Source organism: Saccostrea cucullata, unplaced genomic scaffold (assembly GCF_032062105.1).
Source record: "Saccostrea cucullata isolate Sc308-1 unplaced genomic scaffold, CSIRO_AGI_Scuc_v1 ctg1039, whole genome shotgun sequence".
Classification (NCBI taxonomy): Eukaryota; Metazoa; Mollusca; class Bivalvia; order Ostreida; family Ostreidae; genus Saccostrea; species Saccostrea cuccullata.
Genome location: NW_026928226.1, coordinates 184090 through 204257, shown reverse-complemented (window position 1 = coordinate 204257; position 20168 = coordinate 184090). Strand labels below are relative to the sequence as shown.

The 20168-nt window shown below is 33.3% G+C and overlaps 1 protein-coding gene across 1 annotated transcript; it reads right to left on the bottom strand.

The window, feature by feature from the left end:
- Position 1: 1 nt before the first annotated feature.
- On the bottom strand, positions 2-19280 carry LOC134276840 (uncharacterized). The gene is made up of 3 exons (XM_062759128.1): positions 18527-19280; positions 1393-1506; positions 2-759 (listed from the first exon to the last, which is right to left on the bottom strand). Exons 1-3 carry the CDS (start codon positions 19278-19280, stop codon positions 2-4), a joined length of 1626 nt encoding a protein of 541 aa, XP_062615112.1.
- Between the last annotated feature and the right edge of the window lie 888 nt (positions 19281-20168).

Here is a 20168-nt window from a genome sequence, read left to right as displayed (position 1 = left end):
ATCAGTAGATCATCATCAGATGTGCTACATATGCCAATAGGTCTCCAGTTCGTAATCTGATCAACTCTTGAGTTTTTCCTTTTATCACAATGTTAACGGTCCCATCCCCCTTATCAGTATAAATGAGATTTCCACTTTTTGTCACCGCTAGGTCTGTTGGTATGTCTTCCGACTTGGTTGTGATTGACTCAAGTGAAGAATCTTTATTGACCATATACAGTTCCATGATAGCTTCACCTTTACATAGCCATATCTTTTCATCGCCCAAACACGCAATATTTATCATATTCTTAACACATTTGATTTCTGTGTTGATAATCTCTGGTTCATTACGCAGTTTTTTGTCTAAATAAGGATGTCTATTTTCAACTGTTTCTTGACTGACTGCACCGCAGTCTGCTGATTTCAAAGGGACTGGAGGAGGGGAACCAGATTCTGATGGTTTTAGTTTGGGTTTCCTAGGGACTGGAGGTCGATATCGAACTTCTGGTGACCTCTCCTCAGTTGAAAGAAGAGATTCAATTGCTGGTAAATGCTGATTGTTGGGGAAAAGGCGTTCAGTTTTTTGCGCTTTTAGGGAAATTGGAGAGGAATCAGAAAAGGAACTTTCTTCTGATGAGTTATTTGGGATAACTTGCACGGATTCATCCTCGCGTGATCCTTGTGTGGTTTTCATTCGGTAGCCATTCTTCTCTGTTTTGAAACAAGGTGCTGCTAAACTTCCGAACAGTTTTAAAATGCTTCCCTCTTGTATTTCACCTGGTGTGAATTTAGATTTACAAAAAATTAGTTTTGATGGAAGTTTTTTTATAATGATCTTTTAATTTCACACTTAAAATTTCTGAAATGTCGTTCGAGTCGATAACTTTATCAAGCGAATCAATTTCATTTCTTATATCAACAACAATCATGTTAATTTCATCCATTTTTCTTTGTAAAGTATCTGTCTTTGTGTCTTTTAGTTTTATAACATCAGTTTTTAGTCTATCGACAAGTTTGTCGATTACTGAGTGCCAGAATTCTCCATGTTTTGTTATGGCTGTTAAAAGATCCTCAGCTTCCTTTTCCAATTCACTTTGAATCGTTTCTAGGTCTGAAAAAATGTCCAGGTAAGAAGGATAGATTGTTTCTTTTAATTCAGTTCGCTCTTTCTTTATCATGATTTTTGTTTCTCCCGAACTTCCAATATATTTAATATCTTATGATTGCGATGTTTATTGACGCAAGTGGGACAGACAGAGATTTCACACCTTTTACAATACATCACACATGTTTCTTTTTCATGTGATTCACATGTAGGATAGAGAAGAGTAGAATTTCTTGACTTAAATTTGACAACATGGTGATTCTTGGTTTCATCAGTTGAAATTTGTTCACCCACACACGCCTTACAGAGATTAACGTGACATGGATCACAGTGCATCTGTACCACATCAGTAGTACAGACGTCACAACGTATCACATCCTGGGAACTTGTGCAAGGGTTCATTTCCGAATTTTGAGACTCTGAAAAATGTAAAGTTTCACAATCATTGGAATAGATTTTTGGAACGCGTTCATGACTCCTTCTGGGCCAAATCCTATAATTAGGTATGAAAGAATATTCCAAAAATATAACACAATTAAAATACCCCATATTTCATATAATGACTGATTTAAGCAATGCTCTTAGAATCTAGATCTGGAAATAAAGATGGAAAAAAAAACCTGAAAATTTAATCAAATAGCTCAGCACATAACTGAAAGAAGTTAACAAGCGAGGAAAAAGCGAACGCCTTCCTAAAGTTGTTATACAGAAATATTAGAACAAATTGTAACATCAAATATGAAATTTAAAAAAAATAAAGCCATAATTATTACCTGAATACAGGTAAGGAAATCGTTCTTTTCCCTGCCAAAGTAAAGCTAAACAATTGATATTTTATATTACATGATCCGTATGCACGCTCTTCTGTCAAACAACTGTCAGTTTCTGGTTTCCTCTAGGTATTTAATGCGCAAATGCTGCACTTCAATGATTTACGACAAACGGCTCAAATTTGTATTTTATTACTAGGGACGGAATTCTTCAAATAATGTTACACATAAAGCCTTTATTTGTTAGCATATTGCATGCACAAATTAAAGTAAAATAAACATTGTGCCTTAAAGAGTGAATCTGCTGAAATCTGTACAAATCATAGAGTAAAGATTTATTTTCGATTTTTTGCCGTTTTTTTAAAAATAATTATTTAAAGCTGAACACGACTTGTAAATAGGCATCCGCCATTTTCGATATCGTTATATACGATACATCAACACTAGGGTATACTCTTTGCATTCGTTACACCTGACTGCTTTATTGTTATGGGTATCAGCATGGAATGGTGACCTGTGTTCGTACTGGTTATCTTGCATTACCTTTGTTTACATTTCATTGCAGTTACGTTTATCTGTGTTGTCTGTATACTGCATTGACCTGTACAACTATATAATATGGGTAGACTATTTCAAATTTGCAATTTCGTTTTTAGCACATAATTTTTAAATAACATTTGAAAAATGAGTTAAAAAATAAAGTTTTCAGTTTAGGGTATTTGTTTCCATTTTTGCAATTACACATGTACATTATTAACATTTTTTGCATATTCTAAACGATTTCTAATCCAACTTGAATTACACTTTTCTTAAAAACCATTGACATTGCAATGATAAAAGTATTTCAAGAATTTTAATTATCTATTGAAATCATTTGTTTTAGCTGTAACATCTGGTGTACTGTAAAAGATACAAATCCATTGTTCTGATTTATGATGAACAAGTATTTAGCTGCGTCATTACAATTGTAGCATTTATTTTTAAATATATTGTTAAAGAGCTATTCCACCCCCTATTGGCCCCATATATAATGATAGTGAATGCATAACAGGTATGTAAAAGGTATGTACTCCGTATATTTAAATGTAATTCTCAAAAGGAATGTGTCGTATTTTATAACTTTCACCTGTCATTGAAGTTTTTCCCTTTTTAATATATAAAATCATTTAAATGAAATTAAAAGAAAAGATAGAACAATTTGTTGTCATTTTAAGACAAAAGTTTCTCTTTTTATGTGGAAATTAAAGAGTCACAGCCATTCAAAATTGATCTTAACGAAGGAATATCAAAATCTGAAAAAAAGTTTTCTTATATTTCGCAGACTTATAAGTATTTCTAGGATACTTCTTTAATCTTAAATCTTAAGCTGAATCTTTTAAATATATTTTATGTGAGGCAAATTAAGAGTGAAGGTGGAGTGAATTTCCTAGACTGAAGTTTGACAAATGATTTGTATTCTCTAGCATAGACCTCTCACAGACCTAAGTTCACAAAGCATGTACATTTGTCTCACAGTGCACATGTACGACATATAGAACAGCCTTATAAAGAATACATCGGATCAAATCCTGTAAAGTAGTATTTGGATCAACTGCTATATTCATAAAAAAAATCAATATTTGTTTTTTCATTGTTTTAAAACAAAGAACTATATGAGGTATATTGCATATACTGGCCCCCCCACAAAAGTCAAATTTTGAAAACTTCCTGAAATGTGCTGAATTTTATAAATTGTATGTGAAATATAAATTAACAGAACATATTATTGTTTCAAAGTAGTTTAATCACAATTTTTGTTTTTATGACGTCACAAACTAGTCCGATTTTACATCATGTTTCAGAAAGAGGACAAAATGGACAAAATTTAAACAATTTTAGCTTTAAAATTTATAGAGCGCAAGTTTGTTCAGGAACAATATTTACATATTTCATTTATTTTATCATTCTGCACATTATATCAAAATATTGAGGCTGAACACACATGTGCTCGGTGACTTTTACTCAAAATATCGACGAAATATGAACATTTTTCTGTAGAATTCATAAAAAACTGAAATTTACGTCATGTTTGTGACGTCATTTCGTACATATGACGTCATAACTTATGAAAATATTCAGTGCGTTGAAGTCAGCATATACCCCCCTATTTAAGAACATAATAAAATATTTCTTCATCAAAGTTTGGTTTGGGGGGCAAATATCAGTTATTACCGAATAAAGTTCTTTAGTAAAAAGGACTCTTTTAAATAAATAGATAATATAAATATGGCATTAAAATAAGAATATTCTCTGTTCTTCCTAAATCATGCTTCACAAATATACCTTTCTTCATGATTTTCACTCTTCCATGGCTTTCTGATGTTTCGAAAGTCCGTGTTTGCACTGCTCCTATTTTGTATTGTTTTATGGTCTTTGAGATTGAATATTGTTCCTTATCTCCATATCATTCATGCAATTAATGAAACTGAAATTTAAAGAAAAATATTGAGAATATTGAGAAAGAAAATGAAGCATAGGATTACATTGTATTTTGTTAGTGTTAATAAAGTTTGGTTATTGGTAATTTTATATGCTTTAGACTGCTGTTTTCATAAAAAATAAAACACGGCTTCTTCATAATACCGACCCCCCCCCCCCCAAAAAAAAAAAAAAAGATGTAAAATTGTATTATATTTTAATGAGAATAATAAAATTGTTATTCGCTGCTAATCTTGATAAATTAAAGTCAAGCCCAGGGTTTCGATATCATTAACAGCTGTTCTTGCATTTGAAATGGTACTTGTGAATTTACTTACCTTGTCACTGGTCATTCGCAATGTTATTTCGTTAAAACATTCTGATTACACACACAAGTACTCTGAAGTAGACACCAAAAAGATGGCTGAGCATTTGATTGACAGTATCTTTGATGTTTTTTGAGACCAAGTCTTCCAACAATCTATTCGAATTCCCATGGGTACGATTTGCGCCCCTTTATTAGTAGATCTATTTTTCTATTCATATAAAGCAAAAATTGTGCAACATCTGATAAGTGAAAAGAAGGAAACACTTGCTGTGGTCTTAAACTGGATATTTTGATATATTGATGACGTATTGTCAATTAACAATTGTAATTTCAATTTTTATGTCGATACGATATATCCTCCTGAGCTTGAGACAAGAGATTCCACAGAGTCTGACAAATTTGTTTGATATTTGGATATTTTACTTTAAAAAGACGTTGTATTAAAGGTAATCTAACAGACAAGCTCTATGATAAACGTGATGATTTAACTTTTCTAACGTCATCTTCTCTTTCTTATGAAGCAATATGCCTTCATCACCTGCATACAGAGTGTACGTATCTCAGTGAATTCGATATGCAAGAGCATGCTCTACGTTTGAACAATGTCTAAAACGAAGTAGATTATTGACAAACAAGTTGATGAAACAAAAATATCATCATATCTCTTTTAAGTCATCATGTCTTACGTTCTTACTATTACATTGTCAGCAAATACAGTTTACCACTGACTCAAATGCTGACTGATGCTTTTCATACTAATTGTTAGTCCATTATTTATACATTGAATTGACGACGGATCTTTCTGTTATTTTTCGATCATGACAAGGAGCACAAGGAAGGTGTGACCGGTTGGCAGGGGATGCTCACTCCTCCATGCCTCCTCTACCTTTTCTAGGTTCGTGTTTGTTCTGCTTCTGTTTTGTATAATTTTTTGGACTTTCAATTTTGATTACTGTTCGTTATCTCCATATGTTACATTACATCTTGCACTTTAACCTATGTGAAGTCATTTAGCTCAATATCAATATTAACTATTCAATTACACATGTTATTGTCAAATTATCTATTTTGATAACTTTTTTCTTGAAAATCGTGACATGGTATATTTTCAAAGCAGGGTCTACCTAGCAGAGACACTCTTTTATATATTTCAGCATCAGAAGAAGTTTTATCCCTCTATAGATCCATAAGTTTCAAACACTTTTACTTAGCAAATTATCATCTTAAATGTAATGATAAACGTCTTTTTTTATCAAACGCCTGTAGTTTCCGTATCCTCCAGGTTCATTATTATTCTTTATTTGAACCTCTCTTAATCTAGACAAGTATACAGTAAATTCTCGATAAACCGCCACATTTTGTTATTTAGAAATCATGGCGGTATAACGAATTTGGCGATGAATTGAATTTGCCACCTTTTAAGAAATAAGATATAAAGTTATCGTTCTTAGAAATACCATTTAGCGTTTCTATTCTTTATATTATCACATGTAAATGTATATATTAAAATATTTCTAAATTTAAAAATACTTCAAGTAATTTTTTGATGTACAATTTTGCTAAAACAAAAGATTCAGTTATGAAATTAAGTCAAGTACATGTGTATGCATATAAATCTGCACGTGTGATATTGAAAAAAAAAACGACCGCTTTCGTGGCGAAGCCTTGATGAAATGATTTAATTAAACAGAAAACAAAATTATTCTAACAATTCATGTTAAAATTATTGTTTACTTAATTGCATATAACGTGACCGGCTTTGCATGCTTTACAACACAGATAGCGCGTCAACAAATTAGCCGCGCTTCACTAACCACATGCACCTGTGACGGTATTATCGAGATAATTGACACTTAAAAATGGATGTTTGTTGTGAAAACAGGGTGGCGGATGGCGGTATGCGAATTTGGCGTTATAAAGAAAATTTTATATAGCAGGAAAAACGTTCTTTGGAAATCATGGCAGTATTGCGAAAATGGCGATGAATCGAATGGCGATTATTCGAGAATTGACTATAGTTAAAAAACGTTATTTGACTCCAGGACTGATCAGAAGAATAACAAAACATGAAATGACATAAGCACCAGTTTCGTGCTCTTAAGTCCATAAATAAAAGGGGTGTTTAGTTAGGCTATTGTTGTATTTAATGATGAAAGTGTGAATGGGTAAGTTCTTATTGTATTGCAATGAAGTTGGGTTTATAAATAGGTAATTAATATGTTTCTTTGGGAACCAAATTGGAGAACTGTTTTATGTAAAATTAACAACGTGATGGTGCTGAATAGTTTAGAGAAACGAATATCCTACTTTTGTCTTTGGTCCCCGGACTTTGTAACTTTGTAACACCATCATTTAATCTATTAGTCCGTAGGAACCAATGTCAGTTGAGGGGGAGGGGCATTCATATGTTTTCAGTTGGGGACACAACAACTGACACAGAAAATTCCTTGACGAGCAAAAAGAAAAAAAAAGAATAGTCAGACGTTGTAAATGAGAGGGCACAGGGATATACACATGTAGAAGCTTATATATTGTATTTTTTATTCAAATAAATTGACACTGATAAACCTTAGGTACATGAAAATTTTTTTACTTTTAACGGGAATGGCCGGTAGTCAGGCGATGATCACTCCTCCATGGCACCTGATCCCACCTCTGATGTCTTGGGGTACCTTGTTTGCTCTACTCCAGTTTTGGTTTGCTTAATGGACTTTTGAACTTGAATAATGTTCTGTATTTTATAATTCTTATTGCAGACGAATTGCTCAGAAACAAAACTTTATAAAACTTAAAGATATCAATAAATATTCTTAGAAATGGATTTTATTTATATTTTGCAGAAGATACCTTTGTTAACCCCCCTTTCCAATTTTTTTTTTAATTTCACCCGCTATGAGGTCTTTATTTTATCAACTTGAGTTTTGTGTGTGAATATTTATATTAATTTTTCTGTGCCAGTTCTGTTTATGCTTTTCCATGGGCCTGAGAGATCTCCATATTCCTTCTCTAATTGACTCATTCTGTTTTGTACATTAGCTGTAATTCCCTGGTTGGTGGGAGGAATTGTCCCATTCGGCTTTTTTTCCCTGATCAATTTTCCCTTTCAACCAGATTAGGCAGGATTTTGCCTAACTTATGACTAAGATGTTGGGATGTTGATAAGGTGCTGTAACATGTGTGATAGACCGGAATGTCATGTCTGCAGACTTCTTGCATCTTTTTTTATAGTAGCAGGGCAGAGAAGACTGAAATTTCTTGATTCAAATGTGACCATCACTCCTTGATCTTTTGATTTATGTTTTAATATGTGTTCTCCAACGCAGGCCTTGCACAGGTTGACAAGACATGCATCACAATGCAACCGGTACCGTACAAAATCAGTCTCATTACATACGTTAACGGTAATAGTTCATTAGTTTATGTATATGTCCATGCAAAACTGTCACAAGTGGAGTAAGCTTTTTTATTTTCAGTAGAGAGAGAACTAGATATATGGTCAATTGTATCCTTAAATATGCGGAAATAAAAAACAAATTTAACCATCCATACTTTAAAAAATCCAAGTCCAGCTAAAATGTTTTTGAAATAATATTTAAGATAAATGGTTTAATATGTCGGATGCTGACTCCATTTTATAAATTGCAGTTATCGATATGGTTTCCATTGACTATTGTTGTTTGGTTAACTGTTCTGAAAGGAGATTTAAATCATCCAAAGGGTGCTCTTTTCACCAAAGACTGACAATATCTTTTTACGTTGTAATGCCGCGATAAGGTTGATTAACTGTTTGTATGTTGTTTAGCATTCCATTCGAGAATTTTCACTCATATAGAGACGTCACCATAAACCAATGAAGGGCTTCAAATTTAGACCTATACTGGGCGCTCAGGGCACTCAGGGCCATTGAGTGTTCTTTATCATGCCAACCCCTACCCTCAAAGAAGACCTATATTTTTAAGGTCATGTCGGAAAGATCTATAACTTTCACTTCTAATACTGAGCGCTTGGTGAATAATCACTAGCTTTGTTTACATTTAAGGTTTACGTTCTAGGTTTGACGCGGCACGGCGAAAGAGAATAGAAACCAGGTCTCCCGATCACGAGGCGAATTTTTGTCGTGTCTGTCTGTCCGTCTATCTATCTATCTGTCTGGCTGCCTATCTGTCTATTTGTTTGTCTGTTTGTCCGCAAAAACTTAAAACTTCCCCAAAACTTTTGATTCAGAGAAGCTATGACTTCGAGATTTCACATGTGTAGTACTTGTGAAAAGATCTGACTTTGAGATTTCACTTGTGTATTACTTGTGAAAAGATCTTTCCCAGGGTACCACCAAATATGACCTTTTGACATTGACCTTGAAGTTATTTTGATGAATTTAAAGACATGTACATGTATGAAGGCTGAACTGTTATTCAATCAGATGTTTATTTTTGCCGATTTGAGGGGAATTATTTTCACATCATTATAAGAACGTTCTCGATATGTATTGTATTTCCTGTACGAGGTTTGTCCCAGATAAAAGCAAACTTTTTTAATATTTCAAATACTTCTCAATGAATGCTAATATTTTTTTGCATGCATGAGGATAATGTTATTTTTTTTTTTAATTTTGACAAAATATCATAGACCTGTGGTGTTTTATGCATATAAAATCAGCATTTAAAGGGTGTTAAATATCGGTGGTCGGCGCACGACATTTTTTTTTACTGTTGTAAATAGCATTGTCATTGATGTTTTCATTTCAGGTTATACTGAAATGTAATATCACAAAATTACTCTCGTATATAGGTAAAAGAAAATAGGACACAGTCGTGTGTTTTTAAGCAGAATACATACAGATATATGAACACATTTTCTCTTCAATAGGTTCATGTAAGAAAAAATATTTACAAATGTAAATATTTCGAATTAATCAATTGTGCATAGACACAGATTTGAAGTTAATATTTTCTAAAATTTTCTGTATAATGTCACGAATTATATATGTCGATAGAAGTTCACATGGAAATATATTAAAAATCTTATTTCAACTAAAAATTATATTTAAAAAAAAACTTCAAATTTTTGTACGGGTTTGATTGACACATCCTTTCACATTGACAAATTTTAATTTCATACTTAATACTACTAAGGAAAAGTGGCAGTCTTGTTGTGTATTAATGAAAAATATTAAAACTATAGTCCTGAAAATTCAGAGTAGAAACTTCCGAAAGCAAAACATACACACAGTATATTATCAGTCTTTGCAGTAGTGTTTAGTAGAGTAGAATCGCAAACCTTTACAATAACAGAGCTCGCGCGTACGATTTACATAAACTGTGTACGTTTCACGGGTTAGTACCATTTGCAAAACTCTGAACACACCACTAAGAGCCGAATAATAATATTTGTAAAGGGGTTTTACTTTCAAACAGTTTGACAATACATGTAATTATATATCTGCATTAAAGTTTAATTTTGTTCATTAATACAAACAGGATTGCCAATTTTCCTATAAATTAAGAATAAAATTAAAAGAATGTTTCCAATTTAGCATAGTGCTTTTGACCCTCATTTCGGACCCCTCTAACTTTTAATTATCAGTTAACTCAAATCTTAATTATTTTAAGCCTAACACATGTTTCGTTATCTGTGTGGTTGATCATTTCATCGATCAACTGAAAACGTGAACAGGTAATAGCCAGTTATAATGGATTGTGCAATATGAAACAAAATATACAGAAAAAGAAACACAAATAATTTCTCAAGGATTACGCAAGTTTATTATTATTTTTTGGGAAAGAGCTCGAGGGTGCTGGGTAGAATCTTGGAGATGTACATGTACTCCCTGATCCCTAATTCCAGAACCCCCCCCCTGTTTTTTTTTTTGGGGGGGTGTTTGTAGGTTGAAAATTAAAAAAAATAAAAATTAAACCATATTGTATATGAAAACGGAAAAAATCATATCAAAGAAAAACGTCCTCTTTTGTATTTTCTAAAAAGATTAGTGCAGTATCGAATTTTTGAATATCAAACTCTCTCTCTCTCTCTCTCTCTCTCTCTCTCTCTCTCTCTCTCTCTCTCTCTCTCTCTCAGTTTTGAACATATTTTACTGTATAAACAAAAGGATCAAAAACAAGTTCTTACAACTTACGACTTCCTTTCCTTTAATATAAATATATGTCATGCAATTAAGATACCTGTAGTACATAGAAGTATAAATACAAAAGAGTTACAAGTGAAATATTTACTCAGTTTCATAATAATTTAAAATCTACAGGATTCATCAAAAAATTTATGCACAGCAGCAAAAATATATGTATTAGTTTCTACAGGCAAATTAACATCACCACATAATAACATTTGTTTTTTAAATTAATATTGGCCAATTCGTCAAGTAAAAATAGTCGAGTAAAAAGATTACTCCTATAGCGTTTGGATAATTCCTACAGGCAAAAAAAGATAAACATCTTCATTTAACAGGTCTGGGCGGACTCCATTTTTTGAGTGTAGCTAGATTTAATATGGCGGCCATTTTTTTTTTATTTTTACTTTATATGGTAACCGCAATGCAAAATCGTAATTAGATTATTTAAAGTCAGTCTTAATTAACAAAGAGGACGGTTGAACCTTGCTGTAGATGGAGATTGATCCCAATCTATTTCAGGGGTATTAAAATCTCAGTTTAATTAGTGTTATATTTATTTAGGTCTGAAATCCAAATTGTTAAACTACTGATCATTATTCTTAAAGATGAAACAATAACATGCAAAAAAATTCTTTTAACAAAACCAATGATTGCATATGCTAAATATACTGACACGCAAAAGAACCGCAACACCCTACTTTAGGGAGAAATAATTATGTAACGTAAAGAATTGTGTATCTTAAAATTATAAATATCTTCAATTTCGTAAACATCGGTAATTTAACGGTTGAATGACATTCATACCATAACCGGAAGTCAAGTTTGAGTCTGCTTAACAGAAATAAAAAATTGCATGTTTAACAAAACATTTGGTAATATTGTGGTGTTTTAAAGGTTTTTGTTTACTGTTTATCATAAGTAATGCAGCAATATTTCAAAAAATAAACTCTCCTTTCGTTTCCCGTAACGATGCTAGGGCTACTTGAAAATGGCTAATGTACGCATTTCCATTGCTCTAGCTGAAAAATTTCAATGTTAAGGTGATGGAGAGTTGCAGATGCAAAATTTCACTACATTACGCCTCAACAGGGTATTAAGTATCATATGCATTAAGGACAGTCCTTGTACCGGAAGTCCAAGGCTACATTGCTCTAAGTTAGAGAAAATTCGACCGAATCATCTGAAAAACAGGCATTTAAAAATGCCAAAGAATAATTTCTTCGCTCAGGTCTTGATATTGATGAACCAATTGTATCGTAGAAAAATATAAGCTGCAATTGTTGTTTAGGGCAGTCTTGCACGTTTTACTTGAATGACTGGGTTTTAACAATCATATAGTAAAGTAAACAGATAACATTTAACATTTTCATCAAATTCCTGATGTTCTGAAAAGTTAGTTTAGCCTTACTTTATTCACTTTTGAAAATCATAAGATAAATAAATCAAACATTTGTAGATTACTGCTTTTTGCGTTTCTTTTGCGTGTCAGTAGCCTCTTCTGTCACTCTTCACTAAGATATTGACAGTAGTGAAGGAAAAACTTCAAGAGTACTGTGCAACTATATATTCAACAAGTGGTGTGAATCAGACGTGGATACTAAAAAAATCCAAATAACTCTTTGGACAATTTGAAATCACAAGACTTTACAAAAATCAACAGCTTAAAAACTTACGACTTTTCAACTTTACACACAACAATTCCTCACAACAAATTAAAATCCAGCCTTTTTTATATTATTGACAGCTGCTTCTTCAAGGAAAAATTGAACTCGTAAATTTACTTACCTTTCATTGGTCATTTGCAAATTATTTTGTTACAGATTCTGACTGCATACATAAGTACTCTGAAGTTGACATCAAGAAGATGCTTGAGTTTCTGAATGACAACATCTATGTGTTTTTCGGAGACCAGGTATTCCAACAATCTATTGGAATACCCATGGCTACAAATTGCGTTCCTTTATTAGGAGACTTTGTTTCATATTCATATGAAGCAGAATTTATACAAAATCTCATGTGTGAAAAGAGGAAAACACTTACTGTGACCTTCAACTCGACATTTAGATATATCGATGACGTATTGTCAATTAATAATGATTTTTTAGATTTCTACGTCGATTCGATATGAATGTAAATATATATATATATATTATATATATATATATAAATATATATATATATATATATATATATATATATATATATATATATATATATATATATATATATATATATATATATATATATATATATATATATATAATCCAAAATACTTATAATATAAATCCACACACGTATTGTTATAATAAAAAAATCACAACACCGAAATAAACTCAACCGGTTTCATTTCCAATCTTCAAACCGGTTGAGTTTATTTCAGTGTTGTGATTTATATATATATATATATATATATATATATATATATATATATATATATATATATATATATATATATATATATATATATATATATAAATCAAAATTAAATCCAAGATAAACAAACAAGTTTACGTTTAATTTTTTACACTAAGCGCTTTCCTGGCGTCCTCGTCTAGTAGAACGGAGATCTGCAGTCGGTATTGACTTGGCCTTTTCAATTGCTATATCTAGTAAGTCGTTAGGATATTTTTGTCTGAGCAAAAATGTTTTTAATTCCTGTAGACGGCCATTTCTTCTGGTTTCATCTATGACAATGGTACAAACACGTCTTGCCATATTAAAAGGTATGTTACGTTTAACGTGTGACGGGTGGCAAGAATTAAATACGAAATATTGGTGGGAATCCGTTTTCTTGTAGTATAAATCTGTTATGATTTTGCGACCCTCCTTAATTATAAGAATATCCAAAAAGGGTAGTTCTAACCTGCTCTTTTCCAAGATTTAAATCTGTATAAATCTGTTATGATTTTGCGACCCTCCTTAATTATAAGAATATCCAAATAGGGTAGTTCTAACCTGCTCCTTTCCAAGATTTATACTACAAGAAAACGGATCCCCACCAATATCTCGTATTTAATTCTTGCCACCCGTCACACGTTAAACGTAACATACCTTTTAATATGGCAAGACGTGTTTGTACCATTGTCATAGATGAAACCAGAAGAAATGGCCGTCTACAGGAATTAAAAACATCTTTGCTCAGACAAAAATATCTTAACGACTTAATAGATATAGCAATTGAAAAGGCCAAGTCAATACCGACTGCAGATCTCCGTTCTAATAGACGAAGACGCCAGGAAAACAATAAGGAAATCCCGCTGGTCGTTACCCATAACCCACGGAACCTTAATATATATAACTCCGTAAAACAGTGTTTTCCTATTTTACAGCAATCCCAAAATTTAAAGGAATTAATTGACCCTAAGAGCATCATCTATAGCCGACGCCAACCTCCAAACCTAAAGAAACTCCTAACAAGAGCCAGATTCTCATCGGATGAGGAAAAACGCACTGTAGCCAAATGTATGGATCCCCTGTGTGGAACCTGCCCTTTTTTAAAAACCGGAGAATATTTTACATTTAAATGTGGTAAAACGTTTACCGTCAATGCGAATATGTCATGCAAAACTAGAAATTTAATATACTGTATGACTTGTACTTCATGCGGGGAAAACTATATTGGACAGACCGGTAACAAACTAGCTGACCGTGTAAGAGTCCATAAACAACAAATACGAGACCCCTCCGTCAGGAATACACCTTGCAGTGAACACTTTGATTCATGTGCGAATGGAAACTTTTTGATATTTCCATTTTATAAAATCACAGAAGATAATGAACAATTACGGAGGGTCAAGGAAGATTATTTTGTTAAATTATTTCAGCCTAAATTAAATGTAAATTGAACATTTTAGCTCTAAAGAAATGGTCCATTTTATCATAATGTACATGTGTTTTACTCTATACATTTGGCGCTTTTTTGACATTTACCTGTGCCAATGTATAACGCTGCCTTTGTGTCGTCATAATAACGACGTCATAACAACGAAGTTGTATTGTTTTTATTATCATTGTTACACTCTGAAGAGCCGTAACGGCGAAAGCGCTTAGTGTAAAAAATTAAACGTAAACTTGTTTGTTTATCTTGAATTTAATTTGGATTTATGACGTAACCTATACCATGAACTTCTACAACATTTTCCATATATATATATATATATATATATATATATATATATATATATATATATATATATATATATATATATATATATATATATATATTAAAAGCACTAAAAAACCAACAACACTGTATATCCTAAATGTCGGATCTACGAAGTAGATACAAGGTCACGGATGGAAATTTATATAAAGCACTAAAAATGACCAACGACACGAACAATAAAAATTGTCAAATTTTCGGGACGCCCTGTCCCTTCCTCAGGACAAAGAAAAGAGTTAAAAAGTCATAAGAACAAAGGAAAAAGCGAAACAAAAAACAACTAGCACTACTACTAAATTACTAAACACTATATATTTACATACTAAGTTACATGTTGATTTGGAAATTTTTAAGAACACTATTAAAGAAAGAATCCGGACCGCTATGAAATGCGTCCGGTCTATCGGGTATACTCGGGTGAAGTGCGATTTACATAATTGAACGAATTAATTATGCTAATTAATTACGACAATCAGTAAATCGTACATTGTTTCATTCTCTCAAAATGGCGTAACTATACTTGATAAAGAATAACCAAAGAAAAATAATATAGAAGGGGCATTTTAACATATGAATTATGATCTATTATAAATTTTAATTTGAAATGTTTTAGGACTGATTATCGGTAAAAAAATAATTAATAATTAATTAACAAAGGCGTAAGCAATACATAGTTATGTGGGTTGTTCGAGAGTTGGTGACGCAAATTAACTGTGGAGTTTACACTAAATTGAGAGAATAATCTTGTTTGGTATCATCAGGAATCGGGTCTAGTTTACGTTCATTCTGGTGAAGTCATTCAGTTTGTTAATACCATTGGGGCGGAATGACTTCAATCTGTGCATCCAGAACTTTTCTTTGCTTTTTCTCTGAGCGTCTGTCCATCTTGGGTTATGATCAATCACCACTACTGTCATGTCCTCCCATTTGTGACCCTCAAGGTTGAAATGTTCCCCAACGGGTTCATTGAGTTTTTTGGTCCTAATGGTCGAACGGTGGTTATTGACTCTCCTGCGGAGATCTCCTGTTTCACCAATATACTGTTTGGAGCAAACTTTGCAACTGATGAGATAAATGCAGTTGTCAGTATGACAGGACAAACTTCCTAGTATTTTGTAGCTGCGGCCTGTAACAGGGCTGTTAAAACTGTCTGTGTCAGTGCTGTGCTTACAAAGAAGACATCTTCTGTCAGAGCAAGTCTTAAAGCCCCCGTTAGGTAATGGGTTGTCCAGTCTGGTTCTTACTACCATGTCCTTTAGGTTCCTAAATTTGATCGACTGATGAAAGGTGTTGGCAAACGTAATGAATGCCTCGAGGCTCTCGCGACATTCCACCCACTTCATCTCTATATCGTCAATGAAACGCAACCAGCTATGGGGCCTAAATGGTGCTTGAAGTAACAAGTTGCGTTCCAGTCTGCCCATGAAGACATTGGCATAAGACGGTGCCATTCATTACGTTTGCCAACACCTTTCATCAGTCGATCAAATTTACAGTAGACGTATCTAATTCGAAAAACGTATTTCTAGATACCACATCTACCCTGATTGATGGTGAAATCGAATTCAGTCTCCACACCAAACCCACAGATTCCCACCTATATCTTATGCCCACTAGCTGTCATCCCCCACACACTTTTAAGGGAGTGCCTAAGGGTCTAGCCACCAGAATTCGACGCATCTGTTCGTCCCCTGGCTTATATCAGGAGCAAAGTGGTCTTCTTAAGTCCCACCTATGCAAAAGAGGCTACAATGCCCGCAACGTACAAACAGCTATTGATGAGATGGCGGGACATGACAGGCAAAACCTATTACGCTACAAAGAGAAAGAAAATAGCGGTAGGGTCCCTCTGGTAACCACATACCATCCCGTCCTTAAGAACCTAAGCGGTATCCTTCAAAAGAACCTACCAATTCTCCATTCAAACAAACGAATGGCAGAGGTCTTTAAGGAACCCCCATTGGCTGCATACAGACGCCCTAGGAACCTAAAGGACATGGTAGTAAGAACCAGACTGGACAACCCATTACCTAACGGGGGCTTTAAGACTTGCTCTGACAGAAGATGTCTTCTTTGTAAGCACAGCACTGACACAGACAGTTTTAACAGCCCTGTTACAGGCCGCAGCTACAAAATACTAGGAAGTTTGTCCTGTCATACTGACAACTGCATTTATCTCATCAGTTGCAAAGTTTGCTCCAAACAGTATATTGGTGAAACAGGAGATCTCCGCAGGAGAGTCAATAACCACCGTTCGACCATTAGGACCAAAAAACTCAATGAACCCGTTGGGGAACATTTCAACCTTGAGGGTCACAAATGGGAGGACATGACAGTAGTGGTGATTGATCATAACCCAAGATGGACAGACGCTCAGAGAAAAAGCAAAGAAAAGTTCTGGATGCACAGATTGAAGTCATTCCGCCCCAATGGTATTAACAAACTGAATGACTTCACCAGAATGAACGTAAACTAGACCCGATTCCTGATGATACCAAACAAGATTATTCTCTCAATTTAGTGTAAACTCCACAGTTAATTTGCGTCACCAACTCTCGAACAACCCACATAACTATGTATTGCTTACGCCTTTGTTAATTAATTATTAATTATTTTTTTACCGATAATCAGTCCTAAAACATTTCAAATTAAAATTTATAATAGATCATAATTCATATGTTAAAATGCCCCTTCTATATTATTTTTCTTTGGTTATTCTTTATCAAGTATAGTTACGCCATTTTGAGAGAATGAAACAATGTACGATTTACTGATTGTCGTAATTAATTAGCATAATTAATTCGTTCAATTATGTAAATCGCACTTCACCCGAGTATACCCGATAGACCGGACGCATTTCATAGCGGTCCGGATTCTTTCTTTAATAGTGTTCTTAAAAATTTCCAAATCAACATGTAACTTAGTATGTAAATATATAGTGTTTAGTAGTTTAGTAGTAGTGCTAGTTGTTTTTTGTTTCGCTTTTTCCTTTGTTCTTATGACTTTTTAACTCTTTTCTTTGTCCTGAGGAAGGGACAGGGCGTCCCGAAAATTTGACAATTTTTATTGTTCGTGTCGTTGGTCATTTTTAGTGCTTTATATATATATATATATATATATATATATATATATATATATATATATATATATATATATATATATATATATATATATATATATATATATATATATATATATATATATATATATATATATATATATATATATATATATGTATCTGTGTGTGTGTGTGTGTGTATGTATGTATGTATGTATGTATGTATGTATATCACTTCATACAACAAATTCGGTATGCGATATGTATTTTCAAAAAAAGAAAATCCACTATTAACATTTTTTAAAAACTTACACATCAAATATATAAAACAAATTTTGTTTAATCTTCATTAGGTTTACAGATGTGTCATGTAAATGAACCATTATAATAGGTTATCTCACTCTAAGTATTTGATTTTGCTCACAAAGCACATAGGAATGAGAGGTTTTAAAAAAAGAAGAAAAAGGTTGTCTTCTGTATCTGTACAGAGCCCAAGTGGTATTCGATGCTTAAAAGGAGTACTAAAGTTTATAATACCTAGGAACTGTCCATCCTCGTCTATGATGTGGACAAAGTTATTTTCATTGTCACTGACAATGATGTGGCCCTGACTGTCTGTAGTTATTCCTTTTGGATTGAGTGGTTTGCTACATGGAGCGGGAGCTTGTCCATAATATTTAAATCTCAGTTTCCCGCCTTGATTGACCACTACTACTGCTCTAGCTCCACAATCAGCCACACAGATATCAAGGTTCCTGTTTTCACATATGGATTTAAGAAAACCACCAGATGAGTAGAGGGGATTACCTTCATTATCAAATTGAATGGATTGTTTCTCTGTGAACCCAGAGTATCTGACAACTTTTGATTCTGTCTTGTCGTCTCTTTCCATAGTAATCAGGAGTTCACCAGAAGAAATGCTACAGACACCTTGAGGTTTCCAGTTCTGTAGACTGATCACCTCCTCTATTTTTGTCATTTCATTGTTCAAAATGTTCACAGTTCCATCCTCGTAGTCACTGTAAATAAGATCTCCAGTTCTTGACACTGTTATGTTTGTTGGACAGTTTCCCGATTTTGTTTTAACTGCCCTGAGTTGTAAACACTGATTGGTGTTGTAGAATTGAGAATGCGGACTGCGATTGGTCGATGGTGGAAACGAATTGAAAGGGTATGGGTGTTGAGACGGATTAAAAGGGTAGGTTGTTGGGTACTGATTGAGATTATCAGGTGTTGGAAACTGATTGAAGCTGAGGAGTGGTGAGTCCTGATCGGTGCGATAGAGTGTCATGATACTGCTTTCTCCACACACCCAGAACTTGTCATTTCTCAAACAGGCGATATTGTGAAGGTTGCTTAAAAAAGAAAAATCCTTTTCGGAAATCCTTGATGTCTCAAGTAGCTTTTTAATTGGTGGTTTAAATCGAATTTCTAGAGATGTTTTATCGACAAAAGAAGATTCAACTTCTACAGATTTTTGTGTTGTTTCTAGACTATATCTATTCTCTTTTGAATTAAAGGAAATTCACAGGAAGAAACAAGACCTTTCAGTTAAAACTGAAAGGCGGCTTTCAGTAACATTTCAGTGGCCATTCAGCCACTGAATGGCACATACATTTCAGTGACCTTTCAGTTGCCTTTCAGTCACATTTCAGATACCTTTCAGTCACCATTCAGCGGACACATTTCCGTCAACTTTCAGTGGCCTTTCCATCAACTTTCAGTGACCTTTCCGTCGTCTTTCAGTGACCTTTCCGTCGACTTTCAGTGACCTTTCTGTCGTCTTTCAGTGACCATTCCGTCGACTTTCAGTGACATGTCGTCTTTCAGTGACCTTTCCGCCACCTTTCAGTGATATTTAAGTCTCAATTTAGCAATTTTTTCACTAGCGTATTATTTTATAATCAGATATATTTCCTTAACAAGGAAGCAATATTTTGAATAAAGATTTATTATTCAATCTTAATTGTTTTTTTTTTTTTTACTTATCGTGATCAAATTCGGGTACCTTAAAATATGTCTAAGTAATTATTATAATTTTATAAAATATGTGAGACTTATTCAAAATGATTTTTAATTTTCTTGTTACATTTAGAAAACAAAAATTCTTCAAGTGATAAAAAATGATGATCCGATAACCGATTCAAAATTTAAATAAATGCATAACATTCTATAGTGC